At 32.0% G+C, this 24,454-nt stretch overlaps 1 protein-coding gene across 9 annotated transcripts in view; it reads left to right on the forward strand.

The window, feature by feature from the left end:
* The window catches only part of LOC114326081 (rho GTPase-activating protein 21-B), an 811,276-nt gene that overhangs the window by 93,623 nt on the left and 693,199 nt on the right, over nt 1–24,454 (forward strand). For all 9 annotated transcript variants that reach the window (XM_028274292.2, XM_028274294.2, XM_028274293.2 and 6 more), the window contains exon 2: nt 21,497–21,553. In XM_028274292.2, coding sequence (XP_028130093.1) covers nt 21,503–21,553 — 51 coding nt within the window. In that variant the 5' untranslated portion in view covers nt 21,497–21,502. The remainder of the gene's footprint in view (nt 1–21,496; nt 21,554–24,454) is intronic.

Raw genomic sequence — 24,454 nt, forward strand, 5'->3', positions numbered from 1 at the left:
TACTTCTAATTATTAAAATAAATCAATACTTTTTGAGTTATTAAAGATCAAAGATTTGAATTTTTCGTGAAATAAATGCATGATGTAAAGCGGTTTTTCGTGAATAATTAAAAAACTAAGTTTTATCAAAATAGTTATGATTACCAAAATTGAAGATAATAAAAAATAAAAGAGATTTATTGTTCGAAAAACTTTTGAGAATTAATAAAAAGTGAGTTATAGGTGATGGATTGTATATTTTTTTCGGCTAGTACCCAAATCTAAGTATTCAAGCTCAAATAACGGGAAAACAGTGCATTATACAGGGTGTCCCGAAAAGATTGATCATAAATTATACCACAGATTCTGGGGTCAAAAATAGGTTGATTGAACCTCACTTACCTATATACAATAGTGCACACAAAAAAAGTTACAGCCCTTTGAAGTTACAAAATGAAAATCAATTTTTTTTCATATATCGAAAACTCGTAGAGATTTTTCATTCAAAAAGGACATGTGGCATTCTTACGGCAGCAGCATCTTAAATAAAAATTAAACTAAAATTTGTGTACCCCATAAAAATTTTATGAGGGTTTTGCTCCCTTAAACCACCCCAAACTTTTGTGTACGTTCCAATTAAATTATTATTGTGGCACCATTAGTTAAACACAATATTTTTAAAACTTTTTTGCCTCTTAGTACTTTTTCGATAAGCCAGTGTTTATCGAGATATTTTGAATATTTTTTGAATCCACCACATATTTGTATATGGTTAAGGGCCTATGATATACCTGTTAATAATCTGAAAATTTATTTATAATTTACATTTTTAGGTATATTTTGAAGAAGATACTACATCTCGATAAAAGGTGACTTATCAAAAAAAGACTAAGAGGCAAAAAAGTTTTAAAAACACTGCGTTTACCTAATGGTACCACAATAATAGTTTAATTGGAACGTACACGAATATTTGGGGGGTTTAAAGGAACAAAAACCCCATAGAATTTTTATGTAAATATATTAAAAAAGAAGCCACATCTCGATAAAAATTGCCTTATCGAAAAAATACTAAGAGGCAAAAGAGTTTTAAAAACGTTGTATTTAACTAATGGTACCACAATAATGAATCAATTGGAACGTCCACAAAAGTTTGGGGGGGTTTAAGGGATCTAAACCCCCATAAAATTTTTATGAGGTGGATAAATCCTACTATAATTTTGTTTTAAGATGATCCTGCCATAAGAATGATACATGTCCATTTTCGATAAAAAATCTTTAATAGTTTTCGATATATTGAAAAAAATCGATTTTCATTTTGTAACTTCAAAGGGCTGTAACTTTTTTTTGGGCATATTTGTACTAAGGTAAGTTAGGTTCAATCGAACTATTTTTGACTCCAGAATATGTGGTATAATTTATGACCAATCTTTTCGGGACACCCTGTATAAAATATATTTACTGAACACTTGTCAAAGTACTCAAGAATACCTATCAAGTGAGCTCCAGATGAAGTTTATAACATCAAAGCTAAGCAAGTGATGATGAAAATAAGAGAACCGTTTCGAGTTTTTAGGAAAAAGTGAAAATTAAAACATAGGGTATTTATATATTTATTTTGAAATTTGTTAACAGAATAATTTTTAAAGGAATTTCGGGAATGAAGTTAGGATTATAATTTATTATCAAGTTCGTTTTATTACAATTTAAATATAACAAGTTAAAAATGCGAGCATTATTATAACGAAAACTTTGTTTTTTATGTATTTAAATTCCTAATATGGAAAATTGCTATTATGAAAAGTTGTTAAGAATTAAAAATTATGTTTAATGTGCAATTATATCCTACTATTTAAATATTGTGAGCTATAAAGGCACTTTACTGAGCGAATTTCCTGAGCGAAATTCATATTTTTTACACATCGACTAAAATCGATACAATTTTATATAATCTTATGTTTATGATTGCATCTTGGATTTTAGACCGTGCAAATCTTTATATGAAGAATAATTTTTGTTCGTAAAATTAATAATAAAAGAGTTATAAATGAAAATGATGATTGGTAGGTATCTCTAATTTGAGAAAAAAAATAAATATTTTCTTTTTATTAGAAGAATGTAGATAATAGTTACATTATTATAATAATTATTAATTATTTAATTATAATAACAACTATTGCATATATTAGAACACAGTTTTTAATTCCAAACAATTTTTCGTAGTAACAATAATTTACAACAGTGTGAAAAAAAGGTACTTTAATCTTGAGCGAAATTCATATTTTTTAAAATACCTCCTATAATATAGATAACATTTGCTATCTGATGATTAAATCGTAGGTTTTAGACGATGCCGAACTTTTTATGAATTATAACTTTATTTCGTAAAATTAAAAATAAAAAAGTGTCCCGTAATATATGTGTCCAACTTAAGTAGACACACTGTATATTATATAATATAATATACATAATACATAAATCATTGGGTAGACAGCACCAAAAATTTGTAACCTGCCATTTAACATTACTTACATTAAAATTAATAAGTAATATTTATTTATTTGATATTTCAATTCTTTTACAGTTTATATGAAGTAATATATTTTTGAAATAATATGAAATTCTCATTAACATTTTTACGTACAGTGTCTCCATTGTAGAATTATCTCGCTATCTAAAATTGCTAAAAAATCATAAATTGCTGTCCCGAGATGCAACTTGTCTTTGAGGTCGGTTATCTCGAAGATGGTTTGAGATATCGAAATGCCATTTTCAGATTTGGATTCAGGAGACAAAACTACATTGACATCGGTACATAAGCTCCAGATATTGCAGGGGTGGCAACGCAGGAACGAACGAACGGACTTTGCGAATTTATAAACGAAATCAAAATTTTCGTTGAAAATACTATTTATTTTTCACTTCATCTGCCCCCCCCCCCCCCTTCAGTTTTTACAGTACTTTTGTACTATAATTTTCGTTAAAAAGGCACGTTATCTTGTTTATTCACCGGTTGTGTTCCCTTGCCCCCCACTTTTTTTGGTCTAGAACCGCCCCTTTTTAAACTGAATATGGACAGAAACTGAGGGTGTCCAATAATGGGCACATTTGACATAATATTCAAATACATTTTTGCTATATTTTATATAAATGTCTTAAAACAATTTTAAAAACTTATATAAATAATATAATAATTAGCTCCAAATTTTTGGAGCCTAAACTTTGAAAAATGTTTGTAGCATAATGTTTAATGGTATCAACTTTTCCGGGAGCTCATTTGATACATATTTCTAAGTACTTTGACAAGTGTTCAGTAAATATATTTTATAAAATGCACCGTTTTCCCGTTATTTGAGCTTGAATACATAGATTTGGGTACTAGCCGAAAAAAAATATACATTCCATTACCTATAACTCACTTTTATTAATTCTCAAAGGTTTTTCGAATAAGAAATCTCTTTTATTTTTTATTATCTTCAATTTTCGTAATCATAACTATCTTGATAAAACTTACAGTTTTTGAATTATTTACGAAAAACCGCTTTACATCATGCATTTATTTCACGAAAAATTCAAATCTTTGATCTTTAATAACTAAAAAAGTATTGATTTATTTTAATAATTAGAGGTAATAAATTTTGCTTAAAATTTGTCCCTCTATCTATTAGTGGTGTTATTTTTAATAAAATAGTTTTCACCTCTGAGAAGGGGTGGCATCCACCCCCAGGGTAAAAGCGCACGTTGGCACCATATCAGTTTTATTTCTTGAGGTATGCTCTAACTACTCACCAATTTTCATGTAAATCGATGGAGATTTAACAAAATAGAAGGTGAAAACCTTTAATGACTGCGTTAACTTTCCCATTTCATCCCTTATTGCTACTCCCTGTATCCACTGAGGTGTCAGCCTGAAAGGGGTCATAATTATCAGCATACAATAGACACATTTCACATGCCAAACTCCATATTACTTATGACGATGATTTCTCGCCTCTAGCTCTTAGACTATGAGATACAAACATCGAGCCGAGTCAAAACGATCTGCATTTTTTATTTAGAAATACTTGAAGCGGAACAAAATGTCAGGGACTCAATTTCTTATTCTTTAGAGAGCAAAATAACAAAACGTACCTAATTATATCTAATCTATTGTTGATTTCGATCTAGCGAAATTATATTACAATTATTATAAATGAGGTTTTATGCCTTGAAAAGAGAATTATATGAAAGGACAATACAAACCAAATTAAACACACTGTCAACGTTATAAATATTAGATGGTAAGGTTGTGATATATAACGCGGTTTCCACGGGTTGTATTGTTTAAAATAATTTTGCTTTATTGGTACCCCATTTTCTTTATTTAAAGTACGCCTCAGCGTGTTTAAATTCAACTTTCAAAAACGCGCGTGTTTTTTACCATGTCAACATCAACAGTTTTAAATATTGATCTGACCTGACAGGAGTACATACCTTGTAACGTCAAATAAATAAAATATGAATAAAATATTACTAACACATGTTTCAAAAGCTTTATTCGAATATTTGAAAGTCTTAAATGAATTTGAAAAGTACCTACAGTTGGTATTGGTATTGTGTTTTTTATACTTCCGTTTTTTTAAATCAGAGGAAATGCTGTTAAAATTAATACTACCGACATTCTCGGAAGCCAATGAGGTTGCACTTCGATTAATGGCACTCCCAATAACGTTTGAAACATTCAAATTAATTTTTGTTTTTTTCATTTTCATAACAACGGAAGGTATACTAATGTACTTTACAAATTCAACCATTTTACATGATTAGCTTTTATTTAAATTTTTTGTAGTAATAATACAAGATTTCAAAGTGTACCAATAAAAAATAGCGTAAAGCATCCGTGGATAACTGATCTTTAAAACATTGCTCTATTCGTGCATATTTTAAAGACCTCAATATCCACTTATACTTTAATATACTAATTCATAATGAACATAGGGGGAAAATAGCCAGGGTTGTTGATATTTGTTTCAGAGTTGTGACTGCATAGCTTCACTAAGGATGCATAGATGCTGAAATAGCTATATGGAGATGGTGGTCCAACTCTGAATCAAATAAAAACAAAAACTGTCTTTATCTTTTTCATCTTTACTCAGATTTGAGTACCTGAAACTGTCTTTCGGTCCTTTTCCTAGACGAAAAGAGGGTAAATACGTGGCCAAACACGCTGGATGGACGACATTAAACGAATATCCAAGAAATGGCAACAAGATGCACAGAACCGTGGAGAGTGGCGAAAAACTGGAGAGACCTATATCCAGCAGTGGACTGAAGAGGTTACATGATGATTATGTATTAAGGAATAGTTTAAAATTGAGGAAGAGAATTATTGAAATCATCCAGCAAATATTACGAGATTATTTTTTGCATGTGAAAAATTGAACAGTGGTAAATTTAGTGGTATGGTACTAGACGTGTACATACATGATTCAATTTTAGGTGGCATTGCAGGAAACTTTTCACGAATTGGGAACCACTGAAACAAATATTAGTTTTTGTCCTTCATAATTGGGCCATTCACTTTTGTAAACACCCAAGAGGTCCTACTATAATATTACTATGTCAAACGGTTGTACCCTATCATTAACGCAGACGTTACAAGTTTTTTCGTCGAGATCTTAAGTTGAATACCCTGCAAGATATCCTTGAATTATTTAGATAAAGGAAAACGCAACTACTACCTATTTTGGATCGACTATTCAAAACTCGAGACTAATAAAAACATTTTTTATCTGTCTATTTAAGACCTTTACCGGAGAAAAATTACCATAAACGTGACTGGGGAGTCGTCAGGAAGATCGTTATACTAAGACGTAATTTAAAATTAATTTTTAACAACATTTTCATGAGACAACGATTATTAATCAGTGTTTTCTTTTTATAACCGACTTAAGTAGATATACATGTAAACTAAAATGCATTATGCATAAAGCGCGCGCTTTTAATCTGACTGACAGAACATAATGTTATGTATGATAAGTGTATTATTTTAGTTCTAGAAACTTAACTTAATATTTAATATACACAAAAATTCAGAAATATAGGAGTAAGTAGCATAATTTTGAATACGCGGCTTTCCCATCAGTCATCTGAATGTGGTGACAATTTCTGACAGGCAAGACGTAAATTAAGAAAATATTTTTTATTTAACATAAAACAAAATAATGAAAAGATAATTAATTTGTAAAAGCAAACACTGCCTATTCGCTATAAGCTTCGCTGGTATCGCCACCTAGCGGATTACTAGTATCACTTCGGTTGGAAATTTAAAGAGAAAAGTATTGCCTATCCTCTGTGAGCTTCGCTGATATCGCCATCTAGCGGATTACTAATATAACGTCGGTTGGAAATTTGAAGAAAAAAGGAGAAAAGCAAATAATTGTTTCAAACTTATTATTTAATTCTTATCGTGTAATATTTACAACCCAAAAAAGTAATTGGATTGTAATCGATAATTAATATCAATAAGTACAGAATTTATTATTCGTTGTGGTTATTTTTAAGATTTTGCTTATCGTTTTGAAGTTATGTTGACAGCTAATATTAGAAAAATTTCATTCTGCAAAAAAGTATAATAATTTAATATCGTTATAGTATAATCCTTACTTAAAAATTAAATTATGCACTTATTACACCTAAATAAATAATTAAGAGCGTAAACGTAAAATTTCGGGCCAACGCTTTTTAAATGCATTAATTTTTTTCGAATCCCGAGAAAATAATAAGTATTTTTGAAAAATTTAAACGCAAAATGAAATATTACATTACATTATTACCGAGGGCCAAAAGTCTTAAAATATCTTTCAAAAAACTTTTTGTTTATTCCAAGGAACTTTCGGCCCTCGCGAATAATGTAACTTTATGCTTAGCGACAGTAAATCTGTAGAATACACAGTTACTATTGTAACCAGTATTTTGACACTCTTTCCCTCCCTTGTAATGTGAAGGGTAAATTTAAAATTTTAAATACGAATCCCGCGATATTACGCGAAATGAACATCAGATCGAAAAACTGAAAAATACACTTATTTATTCAACATTTTTTTTAAATCTATCGAATGGCACTAAACACGACCCCCCACGGAGGTGGGGTGGGGGGTTACTTTAAAATCCTAAATGAGATCCCCCATTTTTTATTGCAGATTTGGATTCCTTACGTAAAAATGAAGTAACTTTTATTCGAGACATTTTTTCGAATTATGGATAGATGGCGCTATAATCTAAAAAACGATTGTTGGAAATGAAAAATTATATTAAAAATGGAAAGTTCGAACTAAAATGGAAAACTTTACTTAACTTTTTTTGCTTTTAGGGCCTACTCTTCACAACCCAATAGGTCCCCATAACGCTGGAGTGACTGCACATTTAGCATACTTTGCTTCCCTACTGTAACTAAATATTTGAGATATTGTCCCCGTTCTCACGCGAAATTAAAGTTTTTTGTGCAATTTTTGAAATGTTATTATTTGCAATAATTCAGCAACAATTAACAAAAATAACTTCTCAAACTCGTATTTTAAATAATTTTCTATATTGTTTCAATACAATTGTCTCATTTTTCCTTATAATTTACCGGCCTTTACCTTTAGTACTAGTACTAAACAAACAATGGTGGATGCGAAGAAGAAATACGCCGACGCCTTACAATGGCCTGATCAGCAACGGTCAAACTCACGAAAATATGGAAAGATACGGCCATAACCAGGAACACGAAACTGCGCCTGGTACGGACGCTTATCTTTCCTATCGCTACCTATGCTTCAGAAACTTGGACCATTAAAAAGTCCGACTCACGACGTATAATGGCCTTTGAAATGTGGGTATATCGTAGAATGATGCGCATACCTTGGACAGCACATCGCACAAATATCTCAATATTATCAGAACTCGACATCAACACTAGGCTTACCACCATCATCAGCCAAAATATATTGAGGTACTTTGGACACATTACCAGACGAAGAGAAGGCATGGAGAGGTTAGTGGTTGAAGGCAAGGTAGAGGGTAAAAGAACTCGAGGAAGATCGCCACTCCGATGGTCAGACCAAATAAAATGCGCCACCGGTTACTCTCTGTCTGAGGCAGCACACCGCGCCCAGGAGAGAGAAGAATGGATAGCAACCATTCGTCAAATACCATAACGTCACCACATCCTTACGAAGAATAAAGGACAGAGGAGGACCTTTAGTACTTAAAATCAAATAACGATATTATATTGTATATTGTTTATATGTAAACATTACGTTTAATCTTTCGTATATTTTGTTTACTACTTTTAAATTACCTTTAATTACTGTTAAATTTATTAGAAGCTGTTGTTAAATAGCTGTAGCAAAGAGTGTCATGAAAAAGGCTTTAATTTTACTAATTTCTCTGTTCTATAACCATAAACGTGTATTTTTGTCTCGTATTTCTTAAAAGAAAATCAAACTAAAAGCCATTACTTCTATGAATCTTCTAGAAATTAAGCAATGAATCACCTTAAAATCCTTTTTTGTGAATTGATTCAATTTATTATTAATATTTATTTTGAGTTTATTGTGTGGGAGGAACTCTATTAACCATATGAACGAAGAGGTTATTCCAAGGCCTGCTTTAAATTACGTTTTCTTTCGATGGCTCACGGGTATGATGTATATTACTTAAGAAACACGTTATATAAAAACAGACAGTGATATTATTTTACAAGACAAAAGATAACAAGGAAGATAGATGCGAATTTGTGAGTACCTGACAATGGGACCTTGGTATTATAGATAATGACACGTCATGCATCTTGATAAACAAAAATAGCATTGTTGTATGGTTAACGATACGACAATGACACCATCATCTATATCATTAGCTCATTACGTTGTTTTTGTTCCAGTAAATTGAAGTCAACGCGTAAAAACATTCAACACATAATATATAATCGATCATAATCAGGTTTATTATTTATTAATAATATTACATCGGATTTTAAACACACATACCAAACACAAAGCGTGTTGTTGACCTTCGTGTCGAAAATTTAGAGTCGATTGAAATGATCTTTGTAGTAAAAATAGTCTAGAGGCTAGCTAAGCCATCGTGGCCTTTTCAATTCTGATAAGGAATCTAGAAAAAAGAATTCGTGGACAAATACTTAATACTTGACAAAAGATCCCCACAAAAAATCTCCGCAAAAATGACCCACAAAATATTCCCGGACAAATAATTCCCGGTCAAAAAAATACCCACAAAATTTTCCAGACAAAAAATCCCCACAAAATTTTCCCGGACAAAATATCTCCATGAATTTTCCCATAAGAAAATACCCCTTTTGTAAAGATGGAGGGTCCAAAAGTTAAAACTTGGCTTCTGCATTATACGTCCTGAAGGGACGCGCTACGTAGGAAGAAGCTGAAATAATTACTAGGACCAGAGCCAGGGTACACACCGGTGAAAAAGACCATTAAGGGTGAAAAGGTGTCAAAATCATTAATGTTACACCCCTTATTTTTTATGTTGAGACCGTATTTATTGAACGACCCCTGTAGATACAAGTTCTGTTTTGTCAGTCTATCAACCTGCAGTGTCAAACTGTGGGTTCTCACACAGTTTATCGCTTTGGAAATCAAGAACGTAATTCGTTTCATGTGACATATTTTAAAAGTTACTTAAAAGTCAATATTATGAGCAGAATCTTATTAAAAGTTTGTTGAATTTTGCTGAAACTTTTCATGGAAATAACCATTATTGTACTTTTTATGTAAATTCAGTGAAAAGTGAGTGCCTTGGACATTAACTACGAGAAGAATAAGGCCAGAACTATCTCTAACCAGGTAGTTGATGTAATCTTTTTATTTTGTAATAAATGGACTCTAACTGTAACATCTACAAGAGATCCATCATTTTTTTATTTTCAATTTTAATAAAAATTTATTTTCAATAATGTTTTTTGATTATTAATATTATTATCTTATTCCCTTCTCTTATTTCTTTTGTTCTCTTGAACAACAAATAAGTAAGAATCAACTGAGTAAGACTAAGGTAGGTCATGTTTTATTTATATTTATGTAAATGTACAGGGTTATTCACTATATTTTGACCCCCTGTAAACTGCTTTATTTACAGATTTAGAAAAAAATGTAAAATACAAAAGTTATTCCATTTTTAAATTATGATTTTTTTACATATATATCGTACTAATGACGTCATCCATTTGGGCGTGATGACGTAATCGACTATTTTTTTAAATGGGAATAGGGGTCGAGTGCTAGCTCATTTGAAAGGTTATTCAATTTCCTATTCAGTAATATAAACATTAACATGATTAATTGTACAGGGTGTCCAAAAAAAAATTTTAATTAAATTAATTGACAAAAAGAAGAATGTATGTAATTTATTTAATCCAAAATACATTCTACTGCTGTCAGAAAACAGAAATAAATGTTTATTGAACAAATAAACATTATTTTTCACTTAAATTCAATATTCAAGCCGCCACCCATCTGCCTCTTGGCAGTTTGCACATTGTATTTAAGCAAAAATCAATGTTTATTTGTGCAATAAACTTTTATTTCTGTTTTCTAACAGCAGTAAAATGTATTTTAAATTAAATAAATTACATACATTCTTATTTTTGTGTCAATTAATTAAATTCAAAAAAAAAAATTGGCACCCTGTATAATTAATCATGTTAATGTTTATATTACTGAATAGGGAATTGAATAACCTTTCAAATGAGCTAGCAATCGACCCCTCTTTCCATTTAAAAAAAATAGTCGATTACGCCATCACGCCCAAATGGATGACGTCACTAGTATTATGTATAATATGTCAAATAATCATAATTTAAAAATCGAATAACTTTTGTATTTTACATTTTTTTCTAATTCTGTAAATAAAGCAGTTTACAGGGGGTCAAAATATAGTGAATAACCCTGTGCATGTATTTTGTGATAACTATATCTTTTTATTAATTTTTTACTTGAGTTATCTTTTTTGAAGTTTTGTGTATGTTTCGTCTTCCATTTTCTTGGTACCCGATGGCGCCTGAAAATCCTAATTATTATTTCTATTGTCATTTCTATTTATCTATTTCTGAGCTAGTAAGAAAATATTAAGAAACACCCCACAAAAATCCACGCCCACATCTCTTCCGATTCTGAGCAACGGAGTCTTTGTTTCATTCAATTTCATCCCCTTTTGACATATTAACATCTTCTGTCAATCCTGTTTCCGTTATCCATCTAAGGAGATAAAATTTCCGTGTTACAAAGGTAGAGGGCACACAGAGTCAAAAGACCTTTGGAGTAAAGGGGACCCTTAGGTGGAAAAGACCATTGGGTGTAAAGGAGATACTCAGGTGGAACAGACCTAACCTAACCTAGGAGTGGAATGAAAAAATGAATTGTCGAAGAAAGTTGACATGAATTTCAAACTGTGTTCATTAGATTTTTGAAGTTATACTTCTTTAAGCACGAGGGTGAATTTTTACTTTCTCTGGCGCATGCGCACACCGACAGTATGGTATTAGTCGCCACATCTTTATGTAGCGCAAATAAGGTGTGCGTGAAAAGAATATAATATTAGTGTTTTTAGTAATTATATTTATTATAATTTTTGTGTCTTTGGATTTGTCTTCCTCGGGAATAAGATATTTTATAATAATAGTAAGTATATTTAAAGTATTTTTGTATACTTCACTTGGTCTATTAAATTTGTCAGTATGTATGAGAAATCTTGTAACCTGTCAAAGCAAAGGGAGTATAGCTCAGTGGTAGAGCGTGTGACCGGAGATCGAGAGGTCCCCGGTTCGAATCCGTGTGTTTTCTATTTTTTTTTTTATTTTTGGTATTGTTTTAATAAAATTTTTTGGAAAGTAGTAAGTAAAAATTAGTTTAATCTTTAAATAAAATACAAATAACCTGTTGAAAGTATATTTATTTCGTTGAAATCATATAATAGAGGTATAACTTCTTACGTCCGTACAAAGTACATACACACACATTCATTTTTTGCGCTTACTTGGACAAAAATACTATTAACTACTTGGTGTAAGAAACAATCCTTTACCCCCTTTAGGCCTCCTTTACCCCAAAGGTCTTTTCCATCTGAGGGTCCCCTTTACCGCAAGGGTCTTTTGACTCTGTGTCCCCTAATGCAGAAGCCAAGTTTTAACTTCTGGACCGTCCATTTTTACAAAAGGGGTATTTTCTTATGGAACAATTCATGGAAATATTTTGTCCGGAAAAATTTTTTTGTGGGTATTTTTTGACCGGGAATTATTTGTCCAGAAATATTTTGCGGGGATTTTTTGTCTGGAAAAAATGGTGTGTATTTTTTCACCGGGAATTATTTGTCCAAGAGTATTTTGTGGGGATCTTTTGTCTAGGTATTATTTGTCCAAAAAGGTTTTGTGGATTATTTTTTGTCCAGGAATTATTTGTGCGTACACGGTGATGTGCGATCAAGTTTTTTTGTGTATTTTTGGCTGCTGATTATGAATTTCGAGGGTGGATTTCGATCCGAGGGGTCAAACAATTATTGTAAACAATTTATTTGTTTATGAGGCTCTAGTAACTAAAAAGAGATAATAAAATTTGTCAAATAAAATTTGTTCCTTAAAAAAATGGCTTTTACTACTTTATAGTACTGTCGCCAGGGAGGTACAACGGCCTCCTTTATTTAGATGGACTTACCCAAGTTTGTTTATGTATTTTGATCCGTAGAACACGAATTTTTTGGGAAACAGTTGATCCGGATGTCGATAAGATTGTTATAAGCAAATAACTTGCAAAATTACACAAAAGCAATTTTTCGCAAATCAAAATATTTTTGGTATTTTTGGGTCATTCTAAGCAAAAAATGTCCGTACAAGCTTTTTCGTAGGATGCATAGTTTTCAAGATAAACGGAGTTGAACTTTCAAAAAATCGAAAAATTTCAATTTTTGAACCCGAATAACATTTGATTAAAAAATAAAATAGCAATTCTGCTTACCGCATTTGAAAATTCAAGTCAAATTATACCAGTTTTGATTATTTGCATTGCTAAAATTTAATTGTTTTTATTGTTAAACAAAGCTATAAACAAATACTGTTTGACCATTTTGACTCGTGCCCAATGCATGCGTTTTAATGCATGCTACGTAGAAATTGCCTGTTTGCAGACGCTTGCACTTGTACCTACTCGTTCGATTTTAAATGAGAGATGTATTGAAAACGTCACTCAAGCACTATGTGTTTTTTTAACAATCAAAAAACGTTGTTTAACAATAAAAAAATTAATTTTTAGCAATGCAAATAATCAAAATATGTATAATTTGACTTGAACTTTCAAATGCTGTAAGGAGAATTGCTATTTTATTTTTTGATCAAAAGCTATTCGGGTTCCAAAATTGCAATTTTTCGATTTTTTTTAAGTTTAACCGCGTTTATCTCGAAAACTATGCATTTTACGAAAAAACTTGTAAGAACATTTTTTGCTAAGAATGCCCCAAAAATACAAAAAAAAAATGTTTTGTTTTGCGCAAAACCGCTTTTGTGTAATTCTGCAACTGCTTTGTTTATAACAATCTTATCGACATCCGGATCAACTGTTACCCAAAAAATTCGTGTTCTACGGGTCAAAATACATAAAAAAAACTTGGGTAAGTCCATCTAAATAAAAAATGCCGTTGCACCCTCCGCCGACGACAGCACTATTAGTCCAATAATTATTAGAACTCGAGATATTCTAAAATCAGTGCAAAATGGTTGCAGAATAAGTATATCTCCTTTAGTTTACGAGCTAGAGCTTTATAAACAATTACATTATTTATAACAGTAAGTTTGACCACTCGGATCGAAATCCAACCTCGAAATTCGCAATCAACAACCAAAAATACATTCAAAAAACTGGGTGGACCCATCAAAATTGGAGAGGCCACGGTGGCCCCTAGACTAAAATACGAGCTCTAATTTTTGTGCGGCACTGGGATAATTGATTGCCCGGAGATATGTCGTGATTGAACAATTATCGACCAAATTAAATGGAAATTGTATAGCTTAACCAAATCACTATGACTGTAGAGTGCTACCACAACTAGCGCGCTGTATTAATAGTTAATGAGGTAACAAGAAGTGTAGGAATGATGTGATCTTCTAAAATATATTGGTTATGTAAATATTTTGCAGGTACTTAGTTGTTAGAGATAAATTTCCTTTCAATGTTCAAAATATTTCATAACATTCTATGTGAATCTATAGTATGACAACATTGTGTATTTTTTAATTCTGTTTGTATTGTTTTTAATCGTGTCTCTAAGTGCAGTTAGTGCATCCTTATAGTTTTCTGGTTAGTTTCAGTGGTTATAAAGGTGAGCCTTAGACCAATGTCGTTTGATAGTTTGCGTTACACACAAATTTACAATGATTAAGATTAGGTTATTTTCCTTCACAATGAAAGAGGCTCAAGTTATTCCATAAAATGGGCAAACCCTTAGAATCTTTAACTTGATATATACCCATTACTTTATTACCACTTCTTGCAAAAATTTTTAGAAATTTATAATAAATTAATTAAACTCTTTCCTAGAAGAAAACTGCTTAAGTATGTACCGGGTGTCCCAATAAGAATGGCTCTCGGCCATATCTCAGGAACCGTTTATAGTACAGCTTTGAGAAAAATATATTTATAACAAAAGTTGCCTCGGGAAAAGCCTGGAAATGATTTTCATAATTGTAGATCCACCGCTAGAGGGAGTAATTGAATATCAAAAATTAAAAAATCAAAATTTTACAAAATTTACCTAATGAAAGGGCACTGGAAATCCAATCATCGTATTCTTCATAAAATTCTGCGCATATTTGGCCGGCTGTAAATGGCTGTAAGTCCAGTTCTGCAAAATCGAATTTTGCATACTTGGTCTTGTTGAAAACAGCTCTTTTTCGTCAATGTAACTGTCTTATTTTCGAAATAGCCTAATAAGTAATATGCAAGCTAGGAGGCGTTATTTAATTATTTTCAGAAATGTAGTTATCTTTGGAAAATATTAAATACAAGTATGCATTTTTAATCATGTATTACAAAATTAGACCAAATTAATGTCACCGGTAAACGAAGTTTCGGAAAAGTAGTGTGCTATGGAAAAAACAAAGTAAAATTTTCCAGATGGAAACGTATATAATTAATTAAAACAACAATTAGACACAACACTATAAACTATAACAAAGAAATAAAAGCAACTACTTACTTAGTGACGACCTAAATGTTCATATTGTTGCCCATCATTTTCGATGCAATCATTTACTCTTTCAAGAGTAGATTGAACAACAGTCTCAATTTCTGCTTTCGCAATGCTTTGAATGGCGTTTCGTATTCTCTAGATTCTAGATCATGTTTTCTCGAGTAGTGGGCCTAGCGGCAAAAACAAGGTCTTTAATCCGTCCTTATAAATAAAAGTCTAAAACAGTTAAATCTTTTGCTATTCAATCTGCTCTTGAAAGAGTAAATGCTTGCATCGAAAATGATGGGCAACAATTTGAACATTTAGGCAGTCACTAAGACTAAGTAAGTAGTTGCTTTTGTTTCTTTGACATATTTTATAGTGTTGTTTCTCTTATTGTTGTTTTAATTAATTATATATAGTCCGTCCGCTATAACTTTTCCCATGCGGTACAATTCATTTTCAATCAACTTAAGTCAAAACAGAAAGTAAAACGTACGCCGATGTGTGTAGTATATAGTATACAGTATACAAAATGTATATACACATCGACGTTCGTTTCAGTATATGTTTTGACTTAATTTGATTGAAAATTAATCGTACCGCATGGGAAACGTTATAGCGGACGGACTATACGTTTACATCTGGAAAATGTTAATTTGTTTTTTCCATAGCACACTACTCTTCCTTAACCTCGTTTACCGGTGACAGTAACAGTTATGTTTAAAATTTACACATTTCTTAAGATATCTCGAGATAGAAAAAGGTATCGACATGCGGTTTTCGGTATTATGTTGTTAATTTGGTCTAATTTTGTAATACATGATTAAAAATGCATACTTGTATTTATTATTTTCCAAAGAAAACTTGATTTCTGAAAATAATTAAATAACGCCTCCTAGCTGTTTTCAACAAGACCAAGTATGCAAAATTAGATTTAGCAGAACCGGACTTAAGCCATTTTTTCATAAGAAGGTTCCCACTCACCCCCCACCTCTTATTTGCAAAGGTAGTCTTAAACATGTGAAATCAAATATGCGCAGAATTTTATGAAGAATACGATAATTGGATTTCCAGTGCCCTTTCATTAGGTAAATTTTGATTTTTTAATTTTTTATATTCAATTACGACCTCTAGCGGTGGACCTACAATTATGAAAATAATTTCCAGGCTTTTCCTTAGGCAACTTTTGTTACAAATATTTTTTTCTCAAAGCTGTACTATAAACGGTTCCTGAGATATGGCCGAGAGCCATTCTTATTGGGGCACCCGGTACATAGTTCGTGGCTACCAATTAGGTTTTCGACAAAAACAGGCTGCAGTTGATAAACAGGCTGCAAGTGCACATCTAATTAATATCATAAACCAAGATTTTTGAAAAGCGCTGTTGTTCTAAAGATGATTGTAGGCTTGTTGGTACAGCTCTTTAGATTAAAATAACCCCATAAAAATTAAAAATTCACTGGTCTTAAGTCGCACGATTTAGGGGGCGAATTCTAATCACCGAAACGAGAGATTACATGACCAGGGAATGTCTCGTGCAATAATGGAATTGTTTCACAGGCTCTAGGGTATGTCACACCCTCTTATTGAAACCAGATGTCGTCCAAATCAATATCATCAAATTTAGGTAGAAAGAACTTTGTTCTCATGTTGCAATATCGAGCGCTACTAACAGCCTATGCTTGAGCAGCCTCATTTTCAAAGAAGTCCAATGATGCCTCCAGTCCAAAATCCGCATCAAACAGTGACACATTGTGTGTCCATCCATTCAACGAACTCTCTTCGCTGTGCATGAATATTAGACTTCAGTTTTTTTGTCAGTTGAACTTTGTAAGCATGAAGATGCAAATCTTCAGTGAGTATACGCTGTAGTGTAGAGCTTCTTGAAATTTGATGGAAAATAAAATTCTAAAACTAGAATTTTGAAATATTTTTTCGTAATATTTGCTAAATTTGAAATAAAACCCGCCACAAAAAGAGTAACTTTGATACAGTTTGCATTTTGAGGCTCTTTTGTGACGTGTTTTACTTCAAATTTAGCAAATATTATGGAAAAAATCTTTCTTATTTTGAAAAACTAGATTTTTATTTTCCATCAAAATGAAAATACATTTTCGCGTAACGTAATACTCATATCAATTCTTTTGTAGCTGGAATATTGTATGCGCCACTCATTTTTACGACGTTTAGCGGTTTTTTATTCTTGTATCACGAGTTTTTCAAAGTTTCTTATAAATTCGTATGAAGTTGAATGTAATGTTTCTCGATTACACGTTAAGCGTTATAAATGGTCGCCTTTGTCACATTCTCTCCCAAATGATCTAGTAGTTACGACACCAGACTTGTGATAAGACAATCCGAGTTCATATCCCAGCCATCCTAATAATTATGGCCGGCAAATGAACTCGGATTGCACGATCAATCTTAGCGTCGTAACCACTACAACTACATAAACCATTTCGGCGATAATGGTTAAATGGATTATACTTTTGGAGCTCGATTACTTCTGAATGGCTTAACCGATTTTGATCATTAAACATGAGTTTGAAACGTATTGACAAGTAGTATCTGTTGCATCCAAGGTCAAGTATGATAACTGAATGTAATACAGGAATTATTGAACTTAAAAAACCGTTTTCCTCATAAGAAATACATTTGATCATACTTATGAAGCCTATAACTTAAAAATTCGAATTTTCCCAGATATGAGGTATACACCGTCAGACGCGTCTAGAGTCCTCCTACAAACGTTCAGTTATTGGCGTAATTCGTAGGTTGAAATTTTGAGTAGGTAATTGTCAAAAAACCAAAATTTTCAAAGTTTAGTTTTTCAGTTTTTTGGCTATACTGAGCCGTGTGTATGTCTGATCCTAACCGCTTAGGCACCATTTGAAAGCTTAACTCAACGCTATTGATTTAATGTATTTGCGGTTTTCCTGTCTCTCCTTGAACCTAAGATATATAGGCCCAAGAAATGCCATTTTGTATCTACCAAGCCCTATAGCTGGCTGATGGTTGGTCAAAAGTCACAAACTACACCGGTTCTGAATCGGCCCTGAACCCCTCTTGAAACACAAAAAAACATTCAGATCGGTGTAACTTTTCCACCCAAATACATACTTACATACATACATACTATTATGCTCTACTTTATCTCTTTTATTAGATTGATTAGCAAATTCTTAATTTAATTATTTACTCAATTATTTTAATTTGTGCCTATGTAAAAACAAAACCAAATTCAAATTAAATTTTCTAATAAACTTTATTCTCAGGGCTAATTTTGTATTCGATGCAATACCTTTGATTTGTGGCTTCTAGTATCTCTAGTTGCTTACTCCTTCCAGGAAAAAACAGGGAAATTAAACACATTCAATATCATATAAATGTAATCTATTATTTATTTATCCAATATGCTGTATAAATAAGATTTGAAAAAAAATACTAAAATCTAAATTTGTTGCAACAATTTCTTACTTAATAAATCAAGCTTTAATTCTGATGTCTCCTTGTTTTAACAAAAAAAATATTTAAATAAATTATTGTTTATTCATACTATATTTAATAAAATTTACTTTTCTCCTTTTGAATTGATTACTTAAAGTTGGAATGATTAACTGAGTTATAGAACTGTTCAATACAAAAAAAATGAGCATATATGGTGTGGATATAAAGAAGCTCTCTCCGTTTCGACAAATGATTTGACTAACTTTTTTGTTTCTTCACTCCTTCTTTTCCCAGATTGCGTTGTCCTTGATTCTCCCACACGTACTCTTTTGATGTTGCGAAAAGGTCCCTCTCGTCAAAACTGCTTCAAAAACAAACAAAACCAGGACTCTCTCGAATTCTCCACTCAGTTTTCTCCTTGCTCGATATCTTGTGCAAACAGATACCAATCAGCTACTCGTTCTAGACAGAACAAAGGAATCTTCCTCGGACACAGGAAAATTTTACTTCTCAACCGGTCAACAATTTCGTTTCAACTTGATTCTACTCGCAAAGGCCGATTTCACCACTTTACACTGACTTATCACTTTTCAAAAACTGGACTGCTCTCTCCCGATATTCATCACACAGTGCCTATCTTTTCTCTCTCAAATTCCGACTACACATTCTCATCCCTTCCATCGATCTTTCTCTACCAATCAAAAACAACCTCTCTACCCAAAACATTCATTCTTTCCTTTCCTAAGAAAACCCACTTAATTTGTATCCAACTTTCCATTTTGTTAAAATTCTAAGAGACATCAAATTACTATCGCTTTTTCAAAAAAAAACTAAACAAAAGGCCTTAGATTCTAAACTCAATAAAATTTGTTTATCGTTTAAACCTTCTACGAATTATTTACAAAAATCCTATTGATGTTCACAAAAACGAAATAACATGCACTTTCCAATATTTTCGAACCATTGTCTGTAAGTCCTTTCAAAAAACCCATTAACGAAAACCACATTAACGATTTCACCTTCCCCGAAAAAGCACTGTTTATTAACTAAATTATACTCTATACAATTTTTGGTCATATACAGGGTGAAGAAAATCTACGATCTCGTGGTCCATGATATAAATTTATTTTCTGAATTTTTCCAAAAAACTATTCTACAATACATACATACAGACATACATACATATCCACAAACATTTTCCCCTTTTTAAATAAAAATTGAGTCATACTTCTGAGCTCGGTAACTTTTGAATGGTATAACCGATTTTCAAAATTAGACATGCGTTGCAAAGGTAATGACCAGTAGGTACTATCAGAAGCCACAAAGGCCGGACTTCAATTATTGCAATTTTTGGGAGTTTTGGGGACGAGAACGAAAAACAGACCCTAACTGGAAAGGGCCGTCAAATCCACACCCTTGGACCAAAATGGAGATTTGACATATGGATGGGCGAGTCTTTTCCTAAAGTTTAAGATGGGATCTGGTTCGATTTTCAATTCAGTCAGATTTAGAAAAGCGAAAATTTCGTGTATATAGTGTCGCATGTAGGGGTATAGTGCGCCACTGACGAGAACTGCCTTTCTCTGATAATATTTTTAAGTTTTGTTTAAATATTGTGTTTTAAAGATAAAAAATACCAGATAGCTTTACTTATCACTTTATCAAATCTCGTAATATTATATTATTTGAAATTATCAGTTAGTATACTGCAATATTTAATTGTTAATGAGTTAATTTCATTGATGACAACTGTAAAAAATTATATAAATAATATTGGGGTATACTCTTGTCTTACATATATCAAGATGAATCTTAATAATTTTTATGATAAAAATACGACTAAGTTTTGTATTTGAATGAAGGTAAAGTGCTAACTGTTTTTAAATGACATTCTAAAGACTAAAAGTGAATAAAAAAACAACTGACTAAATAATTGAAACAATCTGTGTTCTAACCCTACACATCAAACAATAGAAAGGCCATCTTCATCTTCTTCACGCGCCTCTTCATGTTTTGCAATCATCATTGCTATTTGGATGTTAGATATAGCTGCACGGAGCAGTTGATTGGGAGTTACAACCAAACCAGTTAAATAGCTTAAAATAGCTCTTTTTCGTAGCCTAGATCTTTAATCTCCATTTACTTCTTCTTCTTACAATTTTTTCCCGGCATACATTTAGTTTTGTTTATGTTGAGGGTTAGGTCATCTTCTTATGTGTTCTGAGTACAGGTTAAATTGGGACCGTGCAAGTTCGGAAGAGCGACACCTAGTGTCATAGCTCAGCAACATTTGTAGCACTTTTAATTATATTGGCCAATTATATTAGTCCTGGTTGCTGGATAATTGTCAAGGCCATAGCCCAAAAAAGAATAAGAAGAAAAAGTAAGATTGAAGTTATGTTATTAAAAGGTAAACATTGTATGTAGTAAATAACTACAATATGTTACTTACTTCTGTTTTATTGTGATTTATAACGCAGCATTTGCGAAATCCCATTTTCTTCAATGACAGTAGGTATGAAATATGTCAATATGACAATTTCAATTGAATTATTTACGAAATATGCGAAGAAATTTACAAGATTTCTCCGCTACTAGCGCACGATCGTTTCTCGTATCCCCTCCAAGTACTTGCACACAGCGAATAGAGTTGGTGATAGAATACCACCTTGTCTTACCTCTCTTTTTATGTTTATTTTTTCTGGAATAAAGAAGACTATTCTGGCTGTAAAAATCTGATGACTAATGAGACATTTACCAATTTTCTGTTACATCTCATTGGAATATTTTATTGCTCATTAATGTATCCATTTATCAATCTTTTGCTTAAAATTTACATACCTTCTTTCTTTTTCAGGCACCAATGGATGAATATGGAGGACCACCAAATGTTCCGAATGCTTTCAAATCACAGGTAAGATTCTTTATATTAATATGTCTTTTTTCTAGTATTTATCGCATTTCTAGTGTTTCTCGGGAACTCTATTATATGCAAAGAGCCATTGCCAGGCTGATTCTCCGTTTCGCATATTTACATAATATGCTCCTATACTGCGACACCAGGATGCTGAAATCTGTTAGCCTTTGATACACATTATTACGCTACAAATGCACATCGATTTAGGCATACATGAAGGTGACTGCAATCAAATTTGGCGGTATTTGTATCATACTTGCGCGAGGCCGCGTGTTTTTGTCTGTTATGTTAGTATAATTATTATCAGTGTGAAGTACATGTGTTTGTTACTTACTTGGAAAAAGTCCGTTTTAAACCGTATTGACCCAGTATGTAAGATTTTGTTAGGCAACGTGATAAATGAAGATAAATATACTGTGGAAGTAAAAACACAATTTTCTGATGACTATGAGAGTGAATGTAGAAACTGGGTAAAGAAATAGTCGATAGAAACACGTACTGCCTGGATAGTATCAAATACATATCTAAATTTAAAAAAAAAACTTCATTTTCGCAAAGATTTTGTGTGCCAACATTCTAGTATACCCTATCCCACGAATGTACGACTGTTTTGGTTTATTTCGACAACGAATATTTGACAGTGCAAAATATGAAGAACGAAAGTAACTTGCAAATTACCTTGTTGTTTATTGGAATAATTATTAGAGCCATTTACTTTGGTACTTCTTATGTTGGAGACTAAAATATTCATTGTCGCGACAATCCAAAACAGTCGTATATTCGTGGAATGGCCCATAGAATAGAATAGAATAGAAATATGCTTTATTGTCACTGAAAATTATACAATTTTATGGACAAAGCTTAACATAGATTCACGAAAAAGATATACATAACAATAACAAATACAATTTTATAAAATTAGATAAATCGTCAATAAAAAAAATATAAACAAGTTAAAAAAGTGAAGTAAAAAAAAACAAAAACCAATATATTGCAAAATTACTACAAATTGCAAAATTGAACATACAACATAATATAATAAAACGCAAACAAAGGAACTAATAAGTTTAAGCTGCTGTATGTGACACCCAAATATATATAAATACACTTTAGTTACTTGTACATTACTGTGATTTCTTAGTTAGTCATTAAGAAACTCTTCTACTGAATAATATGGTCTTTTAGATAAATGAGCTTTTGTCATTTTACGGAACTTGAGAAAGGATGTTGCAGATTTGAGTTGTAAAGGGAGATGGTTGTATAGTTTTTTTGCGGAATATAGTATAGATTTCTTTACTAACTCAGAAGACGGGATCGGTAAATAGACATCAAAAGTTGAATTTCTGGTGGAGTAGTCATGATGAGGCCTTGCTGGAAGGACTTGCATGTGTTTACGAATTAAGCAAACAGTTTCTAAAATATACAAAGATGGAAGAGTTAAAATTTCGTGATCTTTAAAGTAACTTCTGCAATCGGTTGTTCTTCTGAGGCCAAACAGATATCTTATTGCTCTTTTTTGTAATTTGAAAATAACATCAAATTGGGCAGCTGTACTAGACCCCCAAAAAGGAAGACCATATCGAAGATGAGACTCGAATAAAGAAAAATATGTTATTTTAGAAGATGCTAAATTGAGTTCCTTCGAAACAGATCTTATGGCATAGCAGGCCGAGGCGAGTTTCTTACTTAACAAATCGATATGAAGGGACCATTTGAGGTTGCTGTCTAAAAGAATACCAAGAAATTTTACAGAATCAACGGTAGAGATCTGGCTGCTATTCACAAGCAGGGGTTGAAGAGCACCTTTATATGATAATGCTACCGTTTTATCCACGTTAAAGGAGAGTAAATTAGAGTCAGACCAGGTTTTTATCGTAAGAAGATCAGAAGTTATAGTTGCATGAAGAGTTGCTCCAAGTGATACTGGTATCATCAGCAAAAAGAAAAATTTTTCCATCGATTTTTAAATTAGTGATGTCATTTATAAAGATCAGGAAAAGTAGAGGACCCAATACTGAACCTTGTGGTACTCCACATATAATGTTTTTGAGACTAGAGTCAGTATCATTTGCTCTAACCATTTGCTCCATAAAAACAAAGTTTTTTTATAATATTTGTTTCTTGTATTAAGGTCAAAAATACATTCGTAAGTATGTTCGGTTTATTGCAGTTTCGACATTTCTATTCCTGTTTTTTCAAGCAATAAATTAATATTGGTTATTTTGTTATCTAAAAAATATATACAATACTTACAATCATAACAACTATGTGTATAGTCCTGTCGCCAGGGGGGTACAACGGCCTCGTTAATTCAGATGGACTTACCCAAGTTTTTTTTATGTATTTTGACCCGTAGAACACGAATTTTTTGGGTAACAGTTGATCCGGATGTCGATAAGATTGTTATAGACCAAGAACTTGAGGAATCAAATAACAGCGATTTTTGGCAAAACAAAACAATATTTTGTATTTTTTGGGTCATTTTAAGCAAAAAATATTTCTACAAGTTTTTTAGTAGGATGCACAGTTTTCGAGATAAACGCGGTTGAACTTTCAAAAAATCGAAAAACTGCAATTTTTAAACCCGAATAACTTTTGATTAAAAAATAAAATAGCAATTCTGCTTAGCGCCTTTGAAAGTTCAAGTCAAATTATGTCGGTTTTGATTATTTGCATTGCTAAAAATTTATTGTGTTATTGTTAAACAAAGCTACAAACAACTAGTGCGTGAGTGATGTTTCTATGATTTCCCATTTAAAATCGAACGAGTAGGTAGAATAGGTACTAGTGCAATCAAGTCTATTTCTACGTTACATGCGTTAAAACGCATGTAAAAGCACGGGAAACCCTACGTGTTTATAGCTTTGTTAAACAATAAAAAAACAAATTTTTACCAAT

Source organism: Diabrotica virgifera, chromosome 4, assembly GCF_917563875.1.
Source record: "Diabrotica virgifera virgifera chromosome 4, PGI_DIABVI_V3a".
In the NCBI taxonomy this organism is placed as follows: Eukaryota; Metazoa; Arthropoda; class Insecta; order Coleoptera; family Chrysomelidae; genus Diabrotica; species Diabrotica virgifera.